This window comes from Prionailurus bengalensis, chromosome X (assembly GCF_016509475.1).
Source record: "Prionailurus bengalensis isolate Pbe53 chromosome X, Fcat_Pben_1.1_paternal_pri, whole genome shotgun sequence".
NCBI classification, from domain to species: domain Eukaryota; kingdom Metazoa; phylum Chordata; class Mammalia; order Carnivora; family Felidae; genus Prionailurus; species Prionailurus bengalensis.
Genome location: NC_057361.1, coordinates 84,467,224 through 84,485,811, shown reverse-complemented (window position 1 = coordinate 84,485,811; position 18,588 = coordinate 84,467,224). Strand labels below are relative to the sequence as shown.

General features: G+C 44.9%; 1 protein-coding gene across 1 annotated transcript; it reads left to right on the top strand.

Moving 5' to 3' along the window:
* The first annotated feature begins 3,293 nt into the window (after positions 1-3,293).
* On the top strand, positions 3,294-6,168 carry LOC122477115. Its single transcript, XM_043570004.1, is given in 5 exon segments — positions 3,294-3,341; positions 3,461-4,261; positions 4,263-5,258; positions 5,260-5,536; positions 5,539-6,168. Coding segments are annotated over 5 exon segments (2,745 nt in total). The 3' UTR covers positions 6,162-6,168.
* Positions 6,169-18,588: the final 12,420 nt, after the last annotated feature.

The window sequence follows — 18,588 nt, the reverse complement described above, 5'->3', positions numbered from 1 at the left end:
TATTGGCAAACTTTTTTGAAAGATCTTCGCCCCAAAATACATCTTAAAATTAATAATAAATCTTTTATAGTATTACTAGACACTGGAGCTGACGTTACCATCATATCTGAAAAGTTTTGGCCTTCATCTTGGCCTGTTGAGAACATACCTGTAATTTTTACAGGACTTGGCTCCTTAGGGGGAATAAAAAGAAGTCAACAGATTATGAGATGTGAAGGACCCGAGGATCAAATAACAACTCTTAAACCCTATGTGGCTAACATTGCCATTAATCTGTGGGGTAGAGATTTACTTCAACAGTGGGGTGCATATATTAATATCCCATCTATATCTACTCAAAATAAAAATATAATGTGTGCCATGGGATATGACCCACTGAAGGAATTAGATAAAACTCAACAAGGCAATAAAACACCCCTCGATATTTTTCCCCAAACACAAAGCCACAAGGCTAGGATATCCAAATGTATCCTAGCGGCCCCTGCCAGAGAACAAAAATATGCGCTGTCTTTAAAATGGTTTATTGATGAGCCCATATGGATAGAGCAGCGGCCGCTTTCTCAAGAAAAACTGGCAGCTTTAAAATCTTTAGCTTCTCAACAATTAGAGGCGAGGTATATTGAACCTTCAACTAGTCCCTGGAATTCTCCGGTTTTTGTCATAGAAAAGAAATCTGGAAAATGGAGAATGCTGACTGATCTCCGAGCCATAAATGAAATCATACAACCTATGGGGGCTCTACAGCCTGGCCTTCCGACGCCTGCTGCTATCCCTCGAGATTGGAAAATTATAACTGTTGATCTTAAGGATTGTTTTTTCTCCATTCCCTTAAGCCCTAAAGATTCGGAGAGATTTGCGTTCTCCCTTCCTGTAATTAATCATGAGGAGCCCATAAGCAAATTTCAGCGGAAAGTTTTACCCCAAGGAATATTAAATAGTCCCAGTCTTTGTCAGCTTTTTGTTGCAAAACCTCTCCGATATTTACGATCTCAGTTTCCTCATGCTAAGATCATCCATTACATGGATGAAATCCTATTAGCTTTACCCGAACGACATGATTTACATGCACTCTTTTTAGCAGCTCAGGCAACCCTCTCAAAATATGGCCTCCTTAATGCAGAAGACAAAATTCAATTTGAAGATCCCTTGTTCTATTTAGGTCAAAAATTAGTACAAAATTCAATAATGCCTCAAAATGTTCAAATTCGTAGAGATACCTTGCATACTTTGAATGATTTCCAGAAGTTACTAGGAGACATTAACTGGTAGCGTCCTACTCTAGGTATACCTACTTATCAACTGACTCATCTCTTTGATGTACTTAAAGGGAATTCCAATTTAAATAGCCCTAGGAAATTAACTCCGGAAGCACCCTAAAAATTACAATGGATTGAACCAAAAATTGCTTCCAATCAGCTTACTTGAATTAACTCCTTGCGACCTGTTTCCTTGTTAATTTTACTGTTACCTCATTCTCCTGCAGGAATACTTTGGCAGGCTAATGGAATCTTAAAACGGATATTTCTTTCCAACAAGCCTTAAAAAAATTATCTACATATTTAGACAAAACAGGAATGTTAATTTTAAAGAGTTGGGAGAGACTTAAGGAAATAACAACCCAAGACCCTGAGACAATTATAGTACCTCTGTCTCATGCACAAATATCCATGGCATATCAGCAATGCATTTCATGGCAACTTGGAGTTGCAAATTATATAGGTCACATAGACAACCATTATCTTAAATCCAAATTAGTTGAATTTATCAAAACCACCTCCTTTATCATGCCTCGAGTTGTACAGTCAGTACCTGTAAATGGACCTAATTATTTTACAGATGCCAACAAATCCAGTTATTCTGCATATTATGGTCCTACTTCTAAATGTGTAAAATCCCCATATGCTTCAGTACAAAAGGATGAACTCTTGGCCATATTTTTATTACTTAAGGATGTTTCCTCCTCCATCAATATCTTAAAGGATTCAGCCTATTCTAAAAAAGTGATTGAAAACTTGGAAACCGTTCAATATTTATTCAGATGTCTCAGAATTGTCTGACTTATTTTTTCAAGTCCAACATTGTCTCCAACACCAATCCCATCCTATATACATTACTTGAGAGACTAAAGAAAAATTATCAGGTGTACCCACAACCGCAAGGAAAAGACCCCCCCCCCCCCCCCCCCCCCCCGCTTCTCCGCCATTCCTGGAACCAGCCAGGGCGTGCCCGGTTGTGGTTTGACCTAAAGGCGGGAACCAATCAAGTTCTGCTGAGTGTTCAAATTTAAATGTCAACCAATAACAGCTCTGTAACCTCGAAAAACCCCTAACTTCCCCATAACCTGTTTGTGCCTGTCTATAAAAGTGCCGTAAAAACCTCGCTCGGGGCCTCTTAGCGTCACCAGCAACGAGTGCGCGGAGGTCCGGGTTCGAACCTGCAATAAACAACCCTTGCCGCTTGGCTTTGACTCTGGACTCTGGTGGTTTGTTTTCGGGGGTCTCTCAAATCAGGGCATATCACTTGGGGGCTCGTCCGGGATCCCCCCCCCCCAAGCCCACCAGACCCCAAGCCAACGGGTCGTCCCTGAGACCGATCGGTAAGTGAGCCGGCTCTGTCCGTTTCTGTCTGTATATCGTCTGTTCGTTTCTGGCTCTCTCCCGCACAGGATCTGTATCGGGGACTGACACAGCCCTGGCGGACGGGCTATAGGGCAGTCAGTCGGGTCCAGTAGGAGACGTCCACTGGCACCCATCTGGGGCACCTTTTTGGGCCCGTCGGAATTCTTCTGTCCGGGTGACAGACACCCGAAACGCGCTAGCCATCTATGTGTTGTGTTCTTTATTCTGTAACCTTTAAGCGTTGACCCCCTTCTCTTTCACAGGTGACCTGGCCTGGCACAACCGGGAATCCTCCTAACTTTACTATCTCTCCTTTCAATCCTTTTCTCCACCTCCAGGATACAGATGGGCCAATCTCAAAGCATTCCTCTTTCTCTCCTTGTTGTTAACTTCAGGGATGTTAGAACCAGAGGACAGAATTTGAGTCTAGACATCCGGAGGGGAAAATTAATAACCCTCTGCCGCTCTGAATGGCCAACCTTCAGCGTTGGATGGCCACACGAAGGAACTTTTTGCCTCCCTATAATCGCTAAGGTGAAGTCAAAGATTTTTCTACCGGATCGCGAGGGGCACCCGGATCAGATTCCCTACATTCTAGTATGGCAAGATTTGGTAGGAAATCCACCCTCTTGGTTGGCCCCCTTCCTGTCATCAGGAGCATGTAAGGCCCTTGCCATGCGGCCCGCAGACCCCCCCAAAGCCAAAGACGCCATCTGCACCCTTGTATCCCATATTGACCGATAGTCAGGACCTACTATCCCTAGACCCTCCATCCTATCATCCCCCTCCCCTTGTACCCCGGGCCCTGCCCGCAGCAGCCACCCCGCCAGTCGCCCCGCTAGTTGCCCCCACTAGGGGAACCGGGAGGACGGGAAGTGGCAGCTGCGCCAGAACCAGGAGGACGGGAGGCAGCAGCCGCGCCGGGCCCCATTGAAAACGAAACCAACCACAAGGGGCCAGCCGGCCGAACCCGCGGGCTCACCCAGCGTGAGCCAAACCCTCGCCTCCCCGGCTCCACTGTGGCCCTACCCCTGCGGGAAATAGGACCCCCAGATGAAACAGGCAACCCCCGACTCCAGTATTGGCCCTTTTTCACCAGTGACCTGTACAACTGGAAAACACAGAACGCTCGATTCTCTGATAACACTAAAGACCTAATAGCTCTTTTAGACAGTGTCATGTTCACCCACCAGCCCACCTGGGACGACTGTCAGCAGCTCCTCCGCATCCTGTTCACTACAGAGGAGCGAGAGAGGATCCAATTAGAAGCAAGAAAGCTGGTTCCCGGAGACGACGGTCAGCCGACATCTAACCCTGACCTCATTAATGCGCCTTTCCCCCTAACCAGACCTCCACAGGATGAATGGGACTACAACACGGCAGAAGGTAGGGGAAGGCTACTCATTTATCGCCAGACTCTGATGGTAGGTCTCCAGGCTGCTGCTCGCAAGCCCACCAATTTGCCTAAGGTATATTCGGTCGTACAGGGAAAGACAGAAAGTCCAGCTGCTTACTTAGAGAGACTAATGGAAGCCTTTAGACAGTTTACCCCCATGAATCCAGAAATCCCTGAGAACCAGGCTGCTGTCGTTATGTCCTTTGTAAATCAAGCAGCTCCTGACATTAAAAAAAAAAAAAAAAAAAAAAAAAAAACTCCAAAGGCTAGAGGATTTAGAAGGTAAACAGATCCAGGATCTGCTCTGTATAGCACAACAGGTCTACAACAACAGGGACGCCCCAGAAGAGAGACAGATCAAGGCCACAGAGAAAATGACTAAAGTCCTGGCCGCTATAGTCCAGAAAGAACAGCCACCCCCAGAAGGCACTCAAACAACACGCCCTCCCAGGCGGCACTTAGATAAAGATCAATGCGCCTATTGTAAAGAAAAAGGCCATTGGATACGAGAATGCCCCAAGAAGAAACAACCCCGCCCCAGCCAAGGACAATGGCAGCCTAAAACAGCCCCCATACTGTTTACCCAAGATACAGAATAGGGAGGACGGGGTTCGGATCCCCTCCCCGAACCTAGGGTAATGTTGCAAGTGGAGGGGATCCCGGTCCAGTTCCTAGTTGACACCGGGGCACAACACTCAGTTCTGGTCAAGCCCCATGGAAAAGTATCTGAAAAATCATCCTGGGTACAAGAGGCCACCAGAATAAAAAAGTACCCTTGGACAACTCAAAGGACTGTAGACTTAAGGACTGGGAAGGTAACCCACTCCTTCCTGGTCATTCCCGACAGCCCCTGCCCCCTGTTGGGGAGGGATTTGCTTACCAAAATGGGGGCCCAAATTCATTTCCAACCGGGAGGACCCACAGTGACTGACTTTCACAACCAACCCATATCTGTACTCACTGTGAGACTGGAAGATGAATACAGGCTGCATCAGAAACCCACTCCTCTGGATCAGGGTATCGAGCCCTGGCTTCAACGCTTCCCAGACGCGTGGGCAGAAACGGGTGGTATGGGGCTAGCAAAACATCGCCCAGCCCTATTTATAGAGGTCAAGCCTGGGACGGACCCTGTCCGCGTGCGCCAATACCCTATGCCCGCGGAAGCCAAAAATGGCATCACACCGCATATCCGCCGCCTCCTTGACTTCGGGGTCCTACGCACCTGCCACTCAGCATGGAATACCCCCCCTGCTGCCCGTGCGCAAACCCAACAGCGGGGAATACAGACCAGTGCAGGACCTGAGAGAAGTCAATAAGCGGGTGATGGACATACATCCAACCGTTCCTAACTCCTATACTCTCTTGAGCGCCCTCAGCCCAGAAAAACAATGGTATACTGTTCTGGATCTAAAAGATGCTTTTTTCAGCCTACCACTAGCGCCTAAAAGTCAAGAGCTATTTGCATTCGAGTGGACAGATCCAGACAGGGGCATAAATGGCCAACTCACCTGGACCAGACTACCACAGGATTCAAAAACTCTCCGACCCTGTTCGACGAGGCTCTACACGAAGATTTAAGTGAGTACAGACAACACCCAAATATAACTCTCCTGCAGTATGTTGATGATCTCTTGATAGCTGCCGAGACGCCCAAAACCTGCATCCAGGGAACCGAAGGTCTCCTGCGAAGTCTGGGAACCTTAGATTACCGCGCCTCAGCAAAAAAGGCTCAGATCTGCAAGTCAGAGGTAACTTACCTGGGTTACTTACTGAAAGGGGGGCAACGCTGGCTAAAGGATGCCCGGAAGGAAACCGTCCTTCGTATTCCCAGACCACAGACACCACGACAGGTGAGGGAATTCCTGGGGTCGGCTGGGTTCTGCAGACTATGGATACCAAGGTTTGCTGAACTAGCAAAACCCTTATACCAGGCAACAAAAGATCACCAGCCCTTTAGTTGGAGGGAAGAAGCCGAACAGGCCTTCCAGCAAATCAAAACTGCCCTGCTATCAGTACCTGCCTTGGGACTCCCCGATGTTTCCAAACCCTTCCACCTATATGTAGATGAGAGCCGGGGCATAGCTAAGGTGGTGCTAACCCAACATTTGGGGCCCTGGCACAGGCCAGTCGCTTATCTAAGAAGTTAGATCCAGTGGCCGCCAGATGGCCACCCTGTCTCCGGATGATTGCAGCCACTGCCCTGATGGTAAAAGACGCTGATAAGTTGACCATGGGCCAAGAACTACAAGTCACCACCCCGCACGCCATCGGAGGCATCCTCAAACAGCCGCCTGACCGATGGCTGAGCAATGCCCGACTCACTCATTACCAGGGACTGCTACTGAACCCCCACAGGATCATCTTCACCCCCCCCCCCCGAGACGGCCCTGAACCCAGCATCACTGCTGCCAGATCCAGACATGGGGACCCCACTTCATGACTGCAGTGACATACTGGCACAGGTTTATGGGATTCGAGAGGACTTGCAGGATCAGCCATTATCAGACGCAGACGCCATCTGGTTTACCGATGGAAGCAGCTTCGTTCACCAAGGACAAAGGTATGCGGGGGCGGCCATGACTTCAGAGACCGAGGTGGTGTGGGCAGAAGCTCTACCCCCCGGAACCTCGGCCCAGAAGGCTGAGCTAATAGCCTTAACCCAGGCCCTAAAGTTAGGAAGAGATCGCAAGCTAACCGTATACACTGATAGCCGATATGTTTTTGCCACCGCTCATGTACATGGGGCGATACACAGAGAACGGGGGCTCCTCATGGCTGAAGGAAAAGACATCAAAAATAAAGAAGAGATTCTAGCCCTACTAGCAGCCATATGGGAACCCAAAAAGCTAGCAATTGTGCATTGCCCAGGACATCAGAAGACAACCGACCCAGTTTCCCAGGGCAACAATTTGGCCGATCGGACTGCAAAAAACATAGCTCGGCCCCCAGCGCAATTACTGACCCTACAGCTGCCAGATCCCGGACCCCGGGAATTGCCCCCCAGCCCTGAGTATTCAGAAAGCAATCTTCAATGGATGAGTAAACTTCCTGTGACCCGAGTCAAAGATGGCTGGTGGAGAGACTCCAAGAACAACACTATACTCCCAGAGAAGCTAGGATGGCAGGTTCTAGAGCGGATGCATCACAGCACCGACCTAGGTTCCCGGCGAATGTTAGATTTAATGAGACAGAGTGGACTGAGAATCAAAAATGTCTCCGATAAGGTTGATCAAGTAGTCACTAAATGTACTGTGTGCCAACTCAACAATGCGAGTAGTAATCCTCAGACATCAGGGGCAAGACAAAGAGGGAGCAGACTGGGGACCTATTGGGAAGTAGATTTCACTGAGGTAAAACCAGGAAAATATGGATATAAGTATTTGCTAGTTTTTGTAGATACCTTTTCAGGATGGACCGAAGCCTTTCCAACCAAGAATGAAACGGCGTAGATTGTAGCCAAAAAGATCCTGGAAGAAATCCTGCCCAGGTATGGTTTTCCAGTAATGATAGGGTCAGACAATGGACCTGCATTCGTCTCTAAGGTAAGTCAGGGACTGGCTTCCATACTTGGGGTTGATTGGAAATTACATTGTGCATACCGACCTCAAAGTTCAGGGCAGGTAGAAAGAATGAACAGAACATTAAAAGAGACCCTAACCAAATTGACCATGGAGACTGGTGCTAAGTGGGTAGTCCTTCTCCCCTACGCTCTGTTCAGGGTGCGTAACTCCCCATACAAACTGGGACTCACACCCTATGAAATAATGCATGGTAGACCACCCTCCATCATCCCTAACCTAAAAGATGACCTTGTCAAAACTGAGAACGATAATGGTCTTGAACTCTTGCTCTCCCTACAAGCCTTGCAGAGGGTCCATGAAGATGTATGTATGGCCCAAATTAAAAGAACTTTATGAGACTGGAGCCCCGCCTATTCCTCATCAATTCTGACCCGGGGATTGGGTCCTCGTCAAACGTCATCGGCAGGAGACTCGAACCCAGGTGGAAAGGACCCTTCCAGGTCATCCTGACAACGCCTACGGCCATCAAAGTAGACAGAATCGCCACCTGGATCCATTACACCCACGCCAAACCGGTGGACCCGTTCTCAGACCTCATCGGACCCTCAAAGACAACCTGGACTGTTGACCGGACTAAGGACAATCCTTTAAAATTGACCCTACGCCACCAACAGACTAAACCGTAACTATGGTACTTGCCCTCCTCTTGATTGTTCTGCAAACTCTGTCTGTAGATCCAAACCCCCACAACCCCTATAATTTGACATGGGAAATTACTAATTTAGAGACTCATGAAGTCTACAACAAAACCCTAGGAACTGCCCCATTAAATACCTGGTGGCCAGATCTATATTTCAATTTAGAAAAAGTTAGTCCATTAGAAGAAATGGAAGGAGGTAAATGGAGACAACCTCAAAGGAGGGTATCAATAAGTAGAAATGGATTTTATGCATGTCCGGGATTTAGGACGGGGGCGATGAGGCGCACATGTGGAGGGTTTGAAACCCTCTATTGCGCAGCCTGGAGTTATGTCACCTCCAATGATGGGGAATGGAAGTGGAAAGTAAAACCCCAATTTATTGAAATGTCCTATGTCCGACCATGTACCCGCACCAGGTATGATGAAAACTGTAACCTTATTCGTGTAAGATTTACAGAGGAAAGGAAAAAAGACAGGCGATGGGTCTTAGGACTCACTTGGGGACTCTACTTATATCAACGTCCCCTCTTTGGGACTGCCATTCAAATAAAATTAAAAGCCTCCCCTCTTGTACAACCGGTGGGGCCAAATCAGGTATTAGGAAAAAAAAAAAAAAAGACGAGCCTATCCCCAGGCAGATCCCCACTACTCCCTCCAGCAGGACCCCCGTCCTTACCCCAGGAGTAAAAGCACAAGCTGTCCAAGAAAGTCAGAACCCAGAAGGCATAGACTCCCTATGGAAATTGCTAACAGCAGCGTATGAGGCCTTAAACCGATCGGACCCTGAGGCGACAAGGGCCTGCTGGTTGTGTTATGATATAAAACCCCCCTTCTACGAAGCCGTAGGTCTAGCTGCCCCTTTTTCACAATCAGGAGAAGAGTCGCCAGCAGCTTGCAGGTGGAATCGAAAGAGCCCCGGCCTCACACTGCAAGCAGTCACTGGCAATGGGACTTGTATAGGAAAGGTCCCCTGTAGCCATATCCAGCTCTGTTCCCCGACTAATTACTCTATAAATGAATCTAAATGGATAATTCCAGCTCCTGACAGTTGGTGGATTTGTTCTAAGACAGGGCTCACCCCATGTGTTAGCAGAAATGTTTTTAATTCGTCAACCGATTATTGTATCATGGTATTAGTATTTCCAAAGGTTATTTACCACCGAGAAAATGTTGTATATGATCTGTGGACAGAAGGGACGGAAGCAAGAGAGTCAATAAGAACAAAACGGGAGCCCTTTACGGCCATAACCTTGGCCACCTTATTTGGCCTCAGTACCATAGGGGCAGGAACAGGGATCTCATCACTAGCCATCCAGCACCGGGGGTTCAATAGCCTAAGGGCAGCCATTGATGAGGATATAGCCAGACTTGAGGACTCAATCTCGCACCTCGAAAAATCTCTGACCTCCCTTTCTGAAGTAGTCCTACAGAACCGAAGGGGGCTAGATCTAGTCTTCCTCCAACAGGGAGGTTTATGTGCAGCCTTGAGAGAAGAATGCTATTTTTATGCTGACCACACCGGAGTAGTCCAAGAGTCCATGGCTAAAGTTAGAGAAGGCCTGGCCAAACGGAGGTGTGAGCGAGAACAACAACCAGGCTGGTTTGAATCTTGGTTCAATCAATCCCTATGGCTAGCCACCCTGCTTTCTACTCTAGCTGGGCCCCTTATACTCCTCCTCCTCCTCCTCACCTTCGGGCCTTATATTATTAATAAGCTAGTTGCCTTTATCAAAGATCGGGTTAACACGGTCCAACTAATGGTCCTTAAAACCCAATACCAACCTATCGTTACCGAAACATTTGAATCAGACACATAAGACCCAAGATTGGCTCTTGAGGCACCAAAGAAAGGGAGGAATGAGAGACTAAAGAAAAATTATCAGGTGTACCCACAACCGCAAGGAAAAGACCCCCCCCCCCTTCTCCGCCGTTCCTGGAACCAGCCAGGGCGTGCCCGGTTGTGGTTTGACCTAAAGGCGGGAACCAATCAAGTTCTGCTGAGTGTTCAAATTTAAATGTCAACCAATAACAGCTCTGTAACCGCGAAAAATCCCTAACTTCCCCATAACCTGTTTGTGCCTGTCTATAAAAGTGCCGTAAAAACCTCGCTCGGGGCCTCTTAGCGTCACCGGCAACGAGTGCGCGGAGGTCCGGGTTCGAACCTGCAATAAACGACCCTTGCCGCTTGGCTTTGACTCTGGACTCTGGTGGTTTGTTTTCGGGGGTCTCTCGAATTGGGGCATATCATACTCACATACAATCTCATTCTGGCCTCCCTGGCCCCTTAGCAGAAGGCAACGCTACAGTGGATTCCTTATTGGCAACTCCTGTTATTACAGCACAAGATTTTCACAATCCGACTCATATTTTTTTTTAATTTTTTGAAGTTTATGTTATTTTTTGAGACAGAGAGAGACAGAGCATGAACGGGGGAGGGCCAGAGAGAGAGGGAGAGGGAGACACAGAACCTGAAATAGGGTCCAGGCTCTGAGCTGTCACCACAGAGCCCGACGTGGGGCTCGAACTCACGGACTGCGAGATCATGACCTGAGCCAAAGTCAGACTCTCAACCTACTGAGCCACCCAGGCGCCTCTGCAATCTGACTCATCTTAATGCTAAAGGCTTAAGTAAACGCTTTTCTATTTCCCTTAAACGAGCTAGAGAAATTATCACACACTGCCCCACTTGTGGGCCTATTGTCATTCCTCTGTACTCTCTGGGCGTTAATCCCAGAGGTCAACAACCTAATGATTTATGGCAAATGGATGTTACTCATGTTCCACAACTTGGTCGCTTTGCATATGTACGTGTATCAATAGATACATATACTGGTTTTATATGGGCTACACCTCTGTCAGGAGAAAAAATGGCCCATGTTATTCAGCACCTTTTAGAAGCATTTGCCACAATGGGACTCCCCTGGAATCTTAAAACTGACAATGGCCCCGCTCATACTTCTCACACTTTTCTTATATTTTGCCAAAAATGGGGCATTCACCATACTACAGGCATTCCTTACAATCCACAAGGTCAAGGTATTATTGAACGTGCTAATCGTATATTAAAAACCATGTTACAAAAACAAAAACAGGGGGATATGGCCTTGAATTCAAAGAATCAATTAATGAAAGCATTATTTACGCTTAATTTTCTGGATTTAAGAGTTGAACAAGAGCTCACCGCAGCTGTAAAACATCACACAGCCTCTAATACCAGATCCCTTTCACAACCAATATTTTGGAAAATGATAATAACCAATGGTTCCCTGGGCATGTTAAATCGTGGGGTTGGGGATTTTCTCTTGTAGCCACAGATAATGGAGATATCTAGCTCCCAGCCCAGCAATTAAAACCACAATATGAACAGATGGGCGAAGAGAAAAAGGGTCGATAATTTTCAACCACTGGAGAAAGATAGGGAAGAATTAAGCCTCAAACGAGAAATAAAAAGAAGAACCGAGAAAACAATGAAAGCCAAACCTCCGACATGGGGACAGATGAAGAAGATGACTCTAGAAGCAGAACAGATCCTCCAAAAAAACAGGAACACCTAAGACTTCTACTACTCTGTTTATTGCCATGGTATCAGTTCTTATTTTAACCGTGAGTACTAAAGAGAATCACACATATTGGGCTTATATTCCAAATCCACCTCTTAATAGATTAATTACATGGGGTGATCCCTCTTTCCCAGTTTATGTAAGTGATTCAGTCCGGTTGCCTGAACCTTATGATAATAGAGGCCCATTTAAACCAGAAGAAGAAGGAAAAATAATCCCTGAATATTCTGTAGGTGCAGATGGGCCACTTATATGCTTTGGAATAGGTGAACACTGTGTTACATTTCGTTCACAGGCATGGATAGCAAAAATAACCAATGGGACTAATGTCTCTATATTGTATTTACTACAGGGAGTCTCCATGAGAAGTCAGAGAATTACATATGCTCACCCTCCTAAATTGCCTCGATGTCAATTAAGAAAGGTTATAAATCCTGAGGAATGGGTTAATTGGGAGCTCTGTAGAGGAGAGGTTGGTAGCGTTCTTCTTAATACTTCCAATGGAAGCATCCTTGAACCTCTGTAGGCTCTGCTCAGACCAAATACTCCAAAAGAGAGCTCCGATGGTGTCGATATCAAGACGACATCATTTCAGATGTAACATCTGAACCCATTGTATGGCATGAAGGAGCGATGACTCCCCCCAGCCCACGTTTACCTGATGGACCAATTCATTCAGAACTCTGGAAAATTGGTACTGGATTATTAGGCATGACCACTTGGAAAGGCCACTTAATGAATATTTCAAATAAATTCTCCTTCTCTTTTAGAATCAATGAGACTCATAAAATTCAAGCATGTGTCAGCCTTCCTTTTCTGTTTATGTTAGGCATGCCTCATTGGGACCTTGATAACAATCTTCTTACTTGCCATAATTGTTCTTTTTATACTTGTCTTAATTCTACTATTTCTTTTAAATAGTAGGAAAAACAAAGCTTATATATCCCTAAGGCATGTAATGGGGTTTGGATGCTTGTAATCATGGATTGGTCTTGGCAACACTCCCCTGAAATGTATCTCATAGATGAACTATTGAAACGTCTTACCCTGCACCCAATGGTTTGTAGCTTTACTGGTAACTGCTGTACTTGGGATTATAGCTATTACAGCTACAGAAGCAATAGCTGGTTTTGTGCTGCATCAGACTGTACAAACCACTCACTTTGTACAAAACTGTCATCAAGATTCAGAAAGGCTGCGGAACAGCCAACGGCTGATTGATAGCCGAACAGAGAGCCAATTATCTGACTTGTAGCAAGCTGTTCTTTTTCTAGGAGATCAATTGATTAGTTTACAACAACAGATAAAGCTTCAATGTGATTGGAACATAACCACCTTTTGTGTCACCCCCCTCCCCTATGTATATAATCAATCTAAGATCTCATGGGACCTGGTGTGTCAACACCTTCTTAATCAAGGTAACACCTCTGCTGATATAGCTGAATTGCAAAAGAAATCTATGAAACATTCAAAAATAAACCTGAGATGATTTCTGGTGCTCCTTCTCTATCTGACATAACTAATCAAATCTCAGAATTGAATCAAATGAATTATATAAAACACAAGCTTATCTGAGTTTGGTATTTTTATATTAATCTTTGTCTTATTACTTTGCATATACCTAGTCTGGGGAAGAGGACAGCAACGAAGCTGAGATTATGCCTCACAAGCCTCTGTCTTTGCCCTCCAACTTTGCCAAATGAAAGAAAAAGGGAGAGATGTGGGAAATGCAGGAGAGAAGTATCAAAGGAAAAGACTTCAAAAGGGAAGGGATGAAGCAGGTACAAGGCCTTAGGACATGTTTACACAGCTCTGAAGGCAGCTGCTGCTAGTAAGGAATGCCTAGAGTCATTAACATTTCCAGGGCTGGATCCTCTTTCACACCTGATCCTTCCAGTGATATAGAAACCAATTAACTCAAAATTCAACTTTGAAAAGCTAAACCAGGGGCCAACATGGTGGAGAGACAGGGGGATTCATATGTCCCAAGTCTCTCAAACAAAGAAGTGTAGAAGCCAAAGGAGTTTAAACACCAGATCCTGGGAGGAAAAGAAACTGAATCTACTAGGAAGGAAATGGGAAAGCTGGAAGAAAGATAGGTGGGTAACTGCAAACTGGGGGAGATAAAAAAGGCTGCATGGGCACGGAAGGGAGGGACCCCCTTCTTCAGAGAGACAAAGGGAAGAGAAATAGTGGTTAGGGAAGTGCAGGACCATAGCCAGACAGGAGGAAGACCTCGGACTGAGACTGAGAGGGATCCGATCTCTAACAGTGGGGCTTTCTTTTGACTGGGGTTGGCTCCTTGTTCAAGCACCTGGGGAGGGGGGAGCCAGGCCTTGGGTGCGGTTATAGGTCAGAGACTCAGTCTGCAGCTGGAGAAAGTGGTTCCCTCCCTGGAGGGGTGAGTGATAGCACAGAACCTGCCTGTGTCGGCCACCCCCAGGTGCAGTGTCTGGGCAGAGGGCACAGTCTGCAGGAGGATAAGGCTGACGTTTCCCTGGAGTGCTGCAGGAAAAGACAAAGCCTGCCTGCGTCTGCCACCCCAGGGACTCTCAGTGAGAGCAGTGGCTCTCAGTCCGAAAGAGGAGAAGTTGGTCCTCCCTTTAGTGTGACAGCACAAAGCCAGCCAGGACCACATATCGCTGCATGGGGAGGTGCTTCCCCAGCACCAGAGTGCATGGAGTGGGACTTTGAATCCTAGCCAAGCACAGGGTCAGGGGAATTGGTGGAGCGAGAAGGACCACCCCTGTCTGCGGCCATGGCACAGTGAGGACGACTCAAACAGAGTCCACCGGATCTGGCTCCGTGGAAAAGAGGGAGATTATCATTCCCCTGCCACACCACGACCATCACCAAGGCAGAGCCTCAGGGATCATTCCCAAGGGCCATAGTGGAGGTGGGTCCAGAAAACGCCAAACCACGCCCCCTTACCCTGGGTAACTGCATATCTACCAGAGAGGCACAGACCCTGAGGACAGCTACTACCTACAAGTGATGCAGCATTGCCTGGATTAACTTTAGGTCAATTCTGGACATATAGATATATTCTCCCACCCCACACCACCCCCATTTCTCCTCCTTATCTCTTCCCTCCCCTAGGCTGGCTACTCTGGTTATTGGACTGTCTGAACAGGCATATTTAATCCATTGTCTTGATACATGTTCTACGCCTCCTTCTTTACACTCCATTCTCTCTCTTGAAATAATTAAGCCATATGGTTTCTCTGTCTGGGCAATTTTATCTTCATTTGATTTTCATTTCCTCATTTCATTTTCATATTTATTTTCCTTTCTCTCTCTCTGGATTAAGGCTTTTAGACTCTCTTCCTAATCAATGTTTATCCCCCCCCCCCGCCCCCACCTTCTGTCATTTCTCTGTATGTGCTCTTCCATCAGCACTACCTCCACCTTCTTCTTTACTTGTAGTGGGTGTTTTTGAGTTTTTTGTTTTTAGTCTTTAGGTTTTTGTTTTTGTTTATTTCTTTGTGTTATTTGTGTGTGCATTTTTGTCTCCTGTTTGCCCATCTGTTTTCCTTTACAGGGCTACTCCAAGGAACAAATCAAAGCATACCAGGTGGAGCATACAAAATATTACTACGAGTAGGGTAATAAAATAACCAAAGTCACAACAAGAGGGAGCAAGGAACAACCCCGAAAAAATACCTCTTGAAGGGCCAGGCCCTGGAAGATGTATGACCTCCTTTAAAATAGCAGTGCTCACAGGTGCAGAGCACACAAGCTTTTAAAATGCATAAGGGACAGAAAATTAGCCAAAATGACTAAGCGGAAGAACTCACCTCAAAAGAAACTCCAGGAGTAGCAACAGCTAACGAATTGATCAAAACCGATTTAAGCAATACTCATAAAATTAATCACTGGGCTTGAAAAACCATAGAGGACATCAGAGAATCTATTGTTACAGAGATCAAGGGACAAAAGAATAGTCAAGATGAATTAAAAATGCTATAAATGAGGTACAAAATAAAATGGAGGCAGCCATAGCATGGATTAAAGAGGCAGAGGAAAGAATAGGTGAATTAGAAGATAAAATTATGGAAAAAGAGGAAGCTGAAAAAAAGAAAGATAAAAAAAATTCAGGAGTAGGAGAGGAGAATTAGAGAACTCAGTGAAGCAATCAAACGGAACAATATCTGTATGATAGGAATTCCAGAAGCAGAAGAGAGAGAGGAAGGAGCTGAAGGTGTACTTGAACAAATCATACCTGAGTACTTCCCTGACCTGGGGAAGGAAACAGGCATTGAAATCCAAGAGGTACAGAGAACTCCCTTCAGACATAACTTAAATCAATCTTCTGCATGACATATCATAGTGAAACTGATAAAATACAAGGATAAAGACAAAATTCAGAAAGCAGCTAGGGGTAAACAGGCCGTAACTTACAAGGTAGACATATAAGGGTAGTAGCAAACCTATCTACTGAAACTTGGCAGGCCAGAAAGGAATGGCAGGAAATCTTCAATGTGATGAAAAGAAAAAATATGCAGCCAAGAATCCTTTAACCAGCAAGTCTTTCATTCAGGATAGAAGGACAGATAAAGGTTTTCCCAAACAAAAAATCAAGGAATTCATCACTAAACCAGCCATACAAGAGATCCTAAGGGGGATTCTGTGAGTGAAATGTTGCAAGGACCACAAAGTACCAGAGACACCACTACAAGCATGAAACCTATAGATATCACAATGACATTAAACACATATCTTTCCATAATAACACAGAATGTAAATGAACTAAATGCTCCAACCAAAAGACATAGGGTACCAGAATGGATAAAAAACAAGACCCATCTACTTGCTGTCTACAAGAGACTCATTTTAGACCTGAGGACACCTTCAGATTGAGAGTGAGGGGATGGAGAACTATTTATCATGCCACTGGAAGTCAAAAGAAAGCTGGAGTAGCCATACTTATATCAGACAAACTAGACTTTAAATTAAAGGCTATAACAAGAGATGAAGAAGGGCATTATATAATAATTACAGGGTATATCCATCAGGAAGAGCTAACAATTATAAATGTCTATGCACCGAATACAGGAGCCCCCAAATATATAAAACAAGTGATCACAAACATAAGCAACCTTATTTATAAGAATGTGGTAATTTCAGGTGACTTTAATACCCCACTTACACCAATGGATAGAACATCTAGACAGAGAATATATAAAGAAACAAGGGCCCTGAATGATATATTGGATTAGATGGTCTTGACATATATTTAGAACTCTGCATCCCAAAGAACAGAATATACTTTCTTCTCCAGTGCACATGGAATGTTCTCCAAGATAGATCACATACTGGGTCACAAAAAAGCCCTTCATAAGTATAAAAAAATTGAGATCATACCATGCACATTTTCAGACCACAATGCTATGAAACTTGAAATCAACCACAGGAAAAAGTCAGGAAAACCTCCAAAAGCCTGAAGGTTAAACAATACCCTACTAAAGAATGAATGGGTCAACCAGGAAATTAGAGAAGAAATTTAAAAAATGTATATGGAAACAAATGAAAATGAAAAGACAACAATCCAAACACTCTGCAATGCAGCGAAAGTGGTCCTGAAAAGAAAATACATTGCAATCCAGGCCTATCTCAAGGAACAAGAAAAATCCCAAATACAAAATCTAACCACACACATAAAGGAAATACAAGCAGAACAGCAAAGACACCCCAAACCCAGCAGAAGAAGGGAAATAATAAAGATCAGAGCAGAAATAAACAATATAGAATCTAAAAAAAACTGTAGAGCAGATCAATGAAACCAAGAGTTGGTTTTTTGAAAAGATAAAATTGATAAACCTCTAGCCATGCTTCTCAAAAAGAAAAGTGAGGTGACCCAAATAGATAAAATCCTGAATGAAAATGGAATTATTACAACCAATCTCTCAGGAATACAAGCAATTTTCAGGGAATACTATGAAAAATTATATGCCAACAAATTGGACAACCTGGAAGAAATGGACAAATTCCTAGGCACCCACACACTTCCAAAACTCAAACAGGAAGAAATAGAAAACTTGAACAGACCCATAACCAGCGAGGAAATTGAATCAGTCATCAAAAATCTCCCAACAAATAAGAGTCCAGGACCAGATGGATTCCCTGGGGAATTCTACCAGACATTTAAAGCAGAAATAATACCTATCCTTCTCAAGCTGTTCCAAAGAACAGAAAGGAAAGGAAAACTCCCAGACTCGTTCTATGAATCCAGCATTCGTTTGATTCCCAAATCAAACCAGCCAGATACCCAGCAAAAAAAGAGAACTACAGGTCAATATCCCTGATGAATATGGATGCAAAAATTCTCAACAAGATACCATCAAATCGAATTCAGCAGCATATTAAAAGAATTATTCACCATGATCAAGTGGGATTGATTCCTGTGGTGCAAGACTGGCTCAACATTCTCAAATCAATCAATGTGATAATCACATTAATAAAAGAAAAGATAAGAACCATATGATTCTGTCAATAGGTGCACAAAAATTATTTGACAAAATCCAGCATCCTTTCTTAATAAAAACCCTCAAGAAGGACAAATAAACTGATCCCATTCACAATTGCACCAAGGATCATAAAATACTCAGGAATAAACCTAACCAAAGATGTAAAAGATCAGTATGCTGAAAACTATGGAAAGCTTATGAAGGAAATTGAAGAAGATACAAAGAAATGGAAAAACATTCTGTGCTCATGGATTAGAGGAATAAATATTGTTAAAATATCAATAATACCCATAACAGCCCACACATTCAATGCAATCCCAATCAAA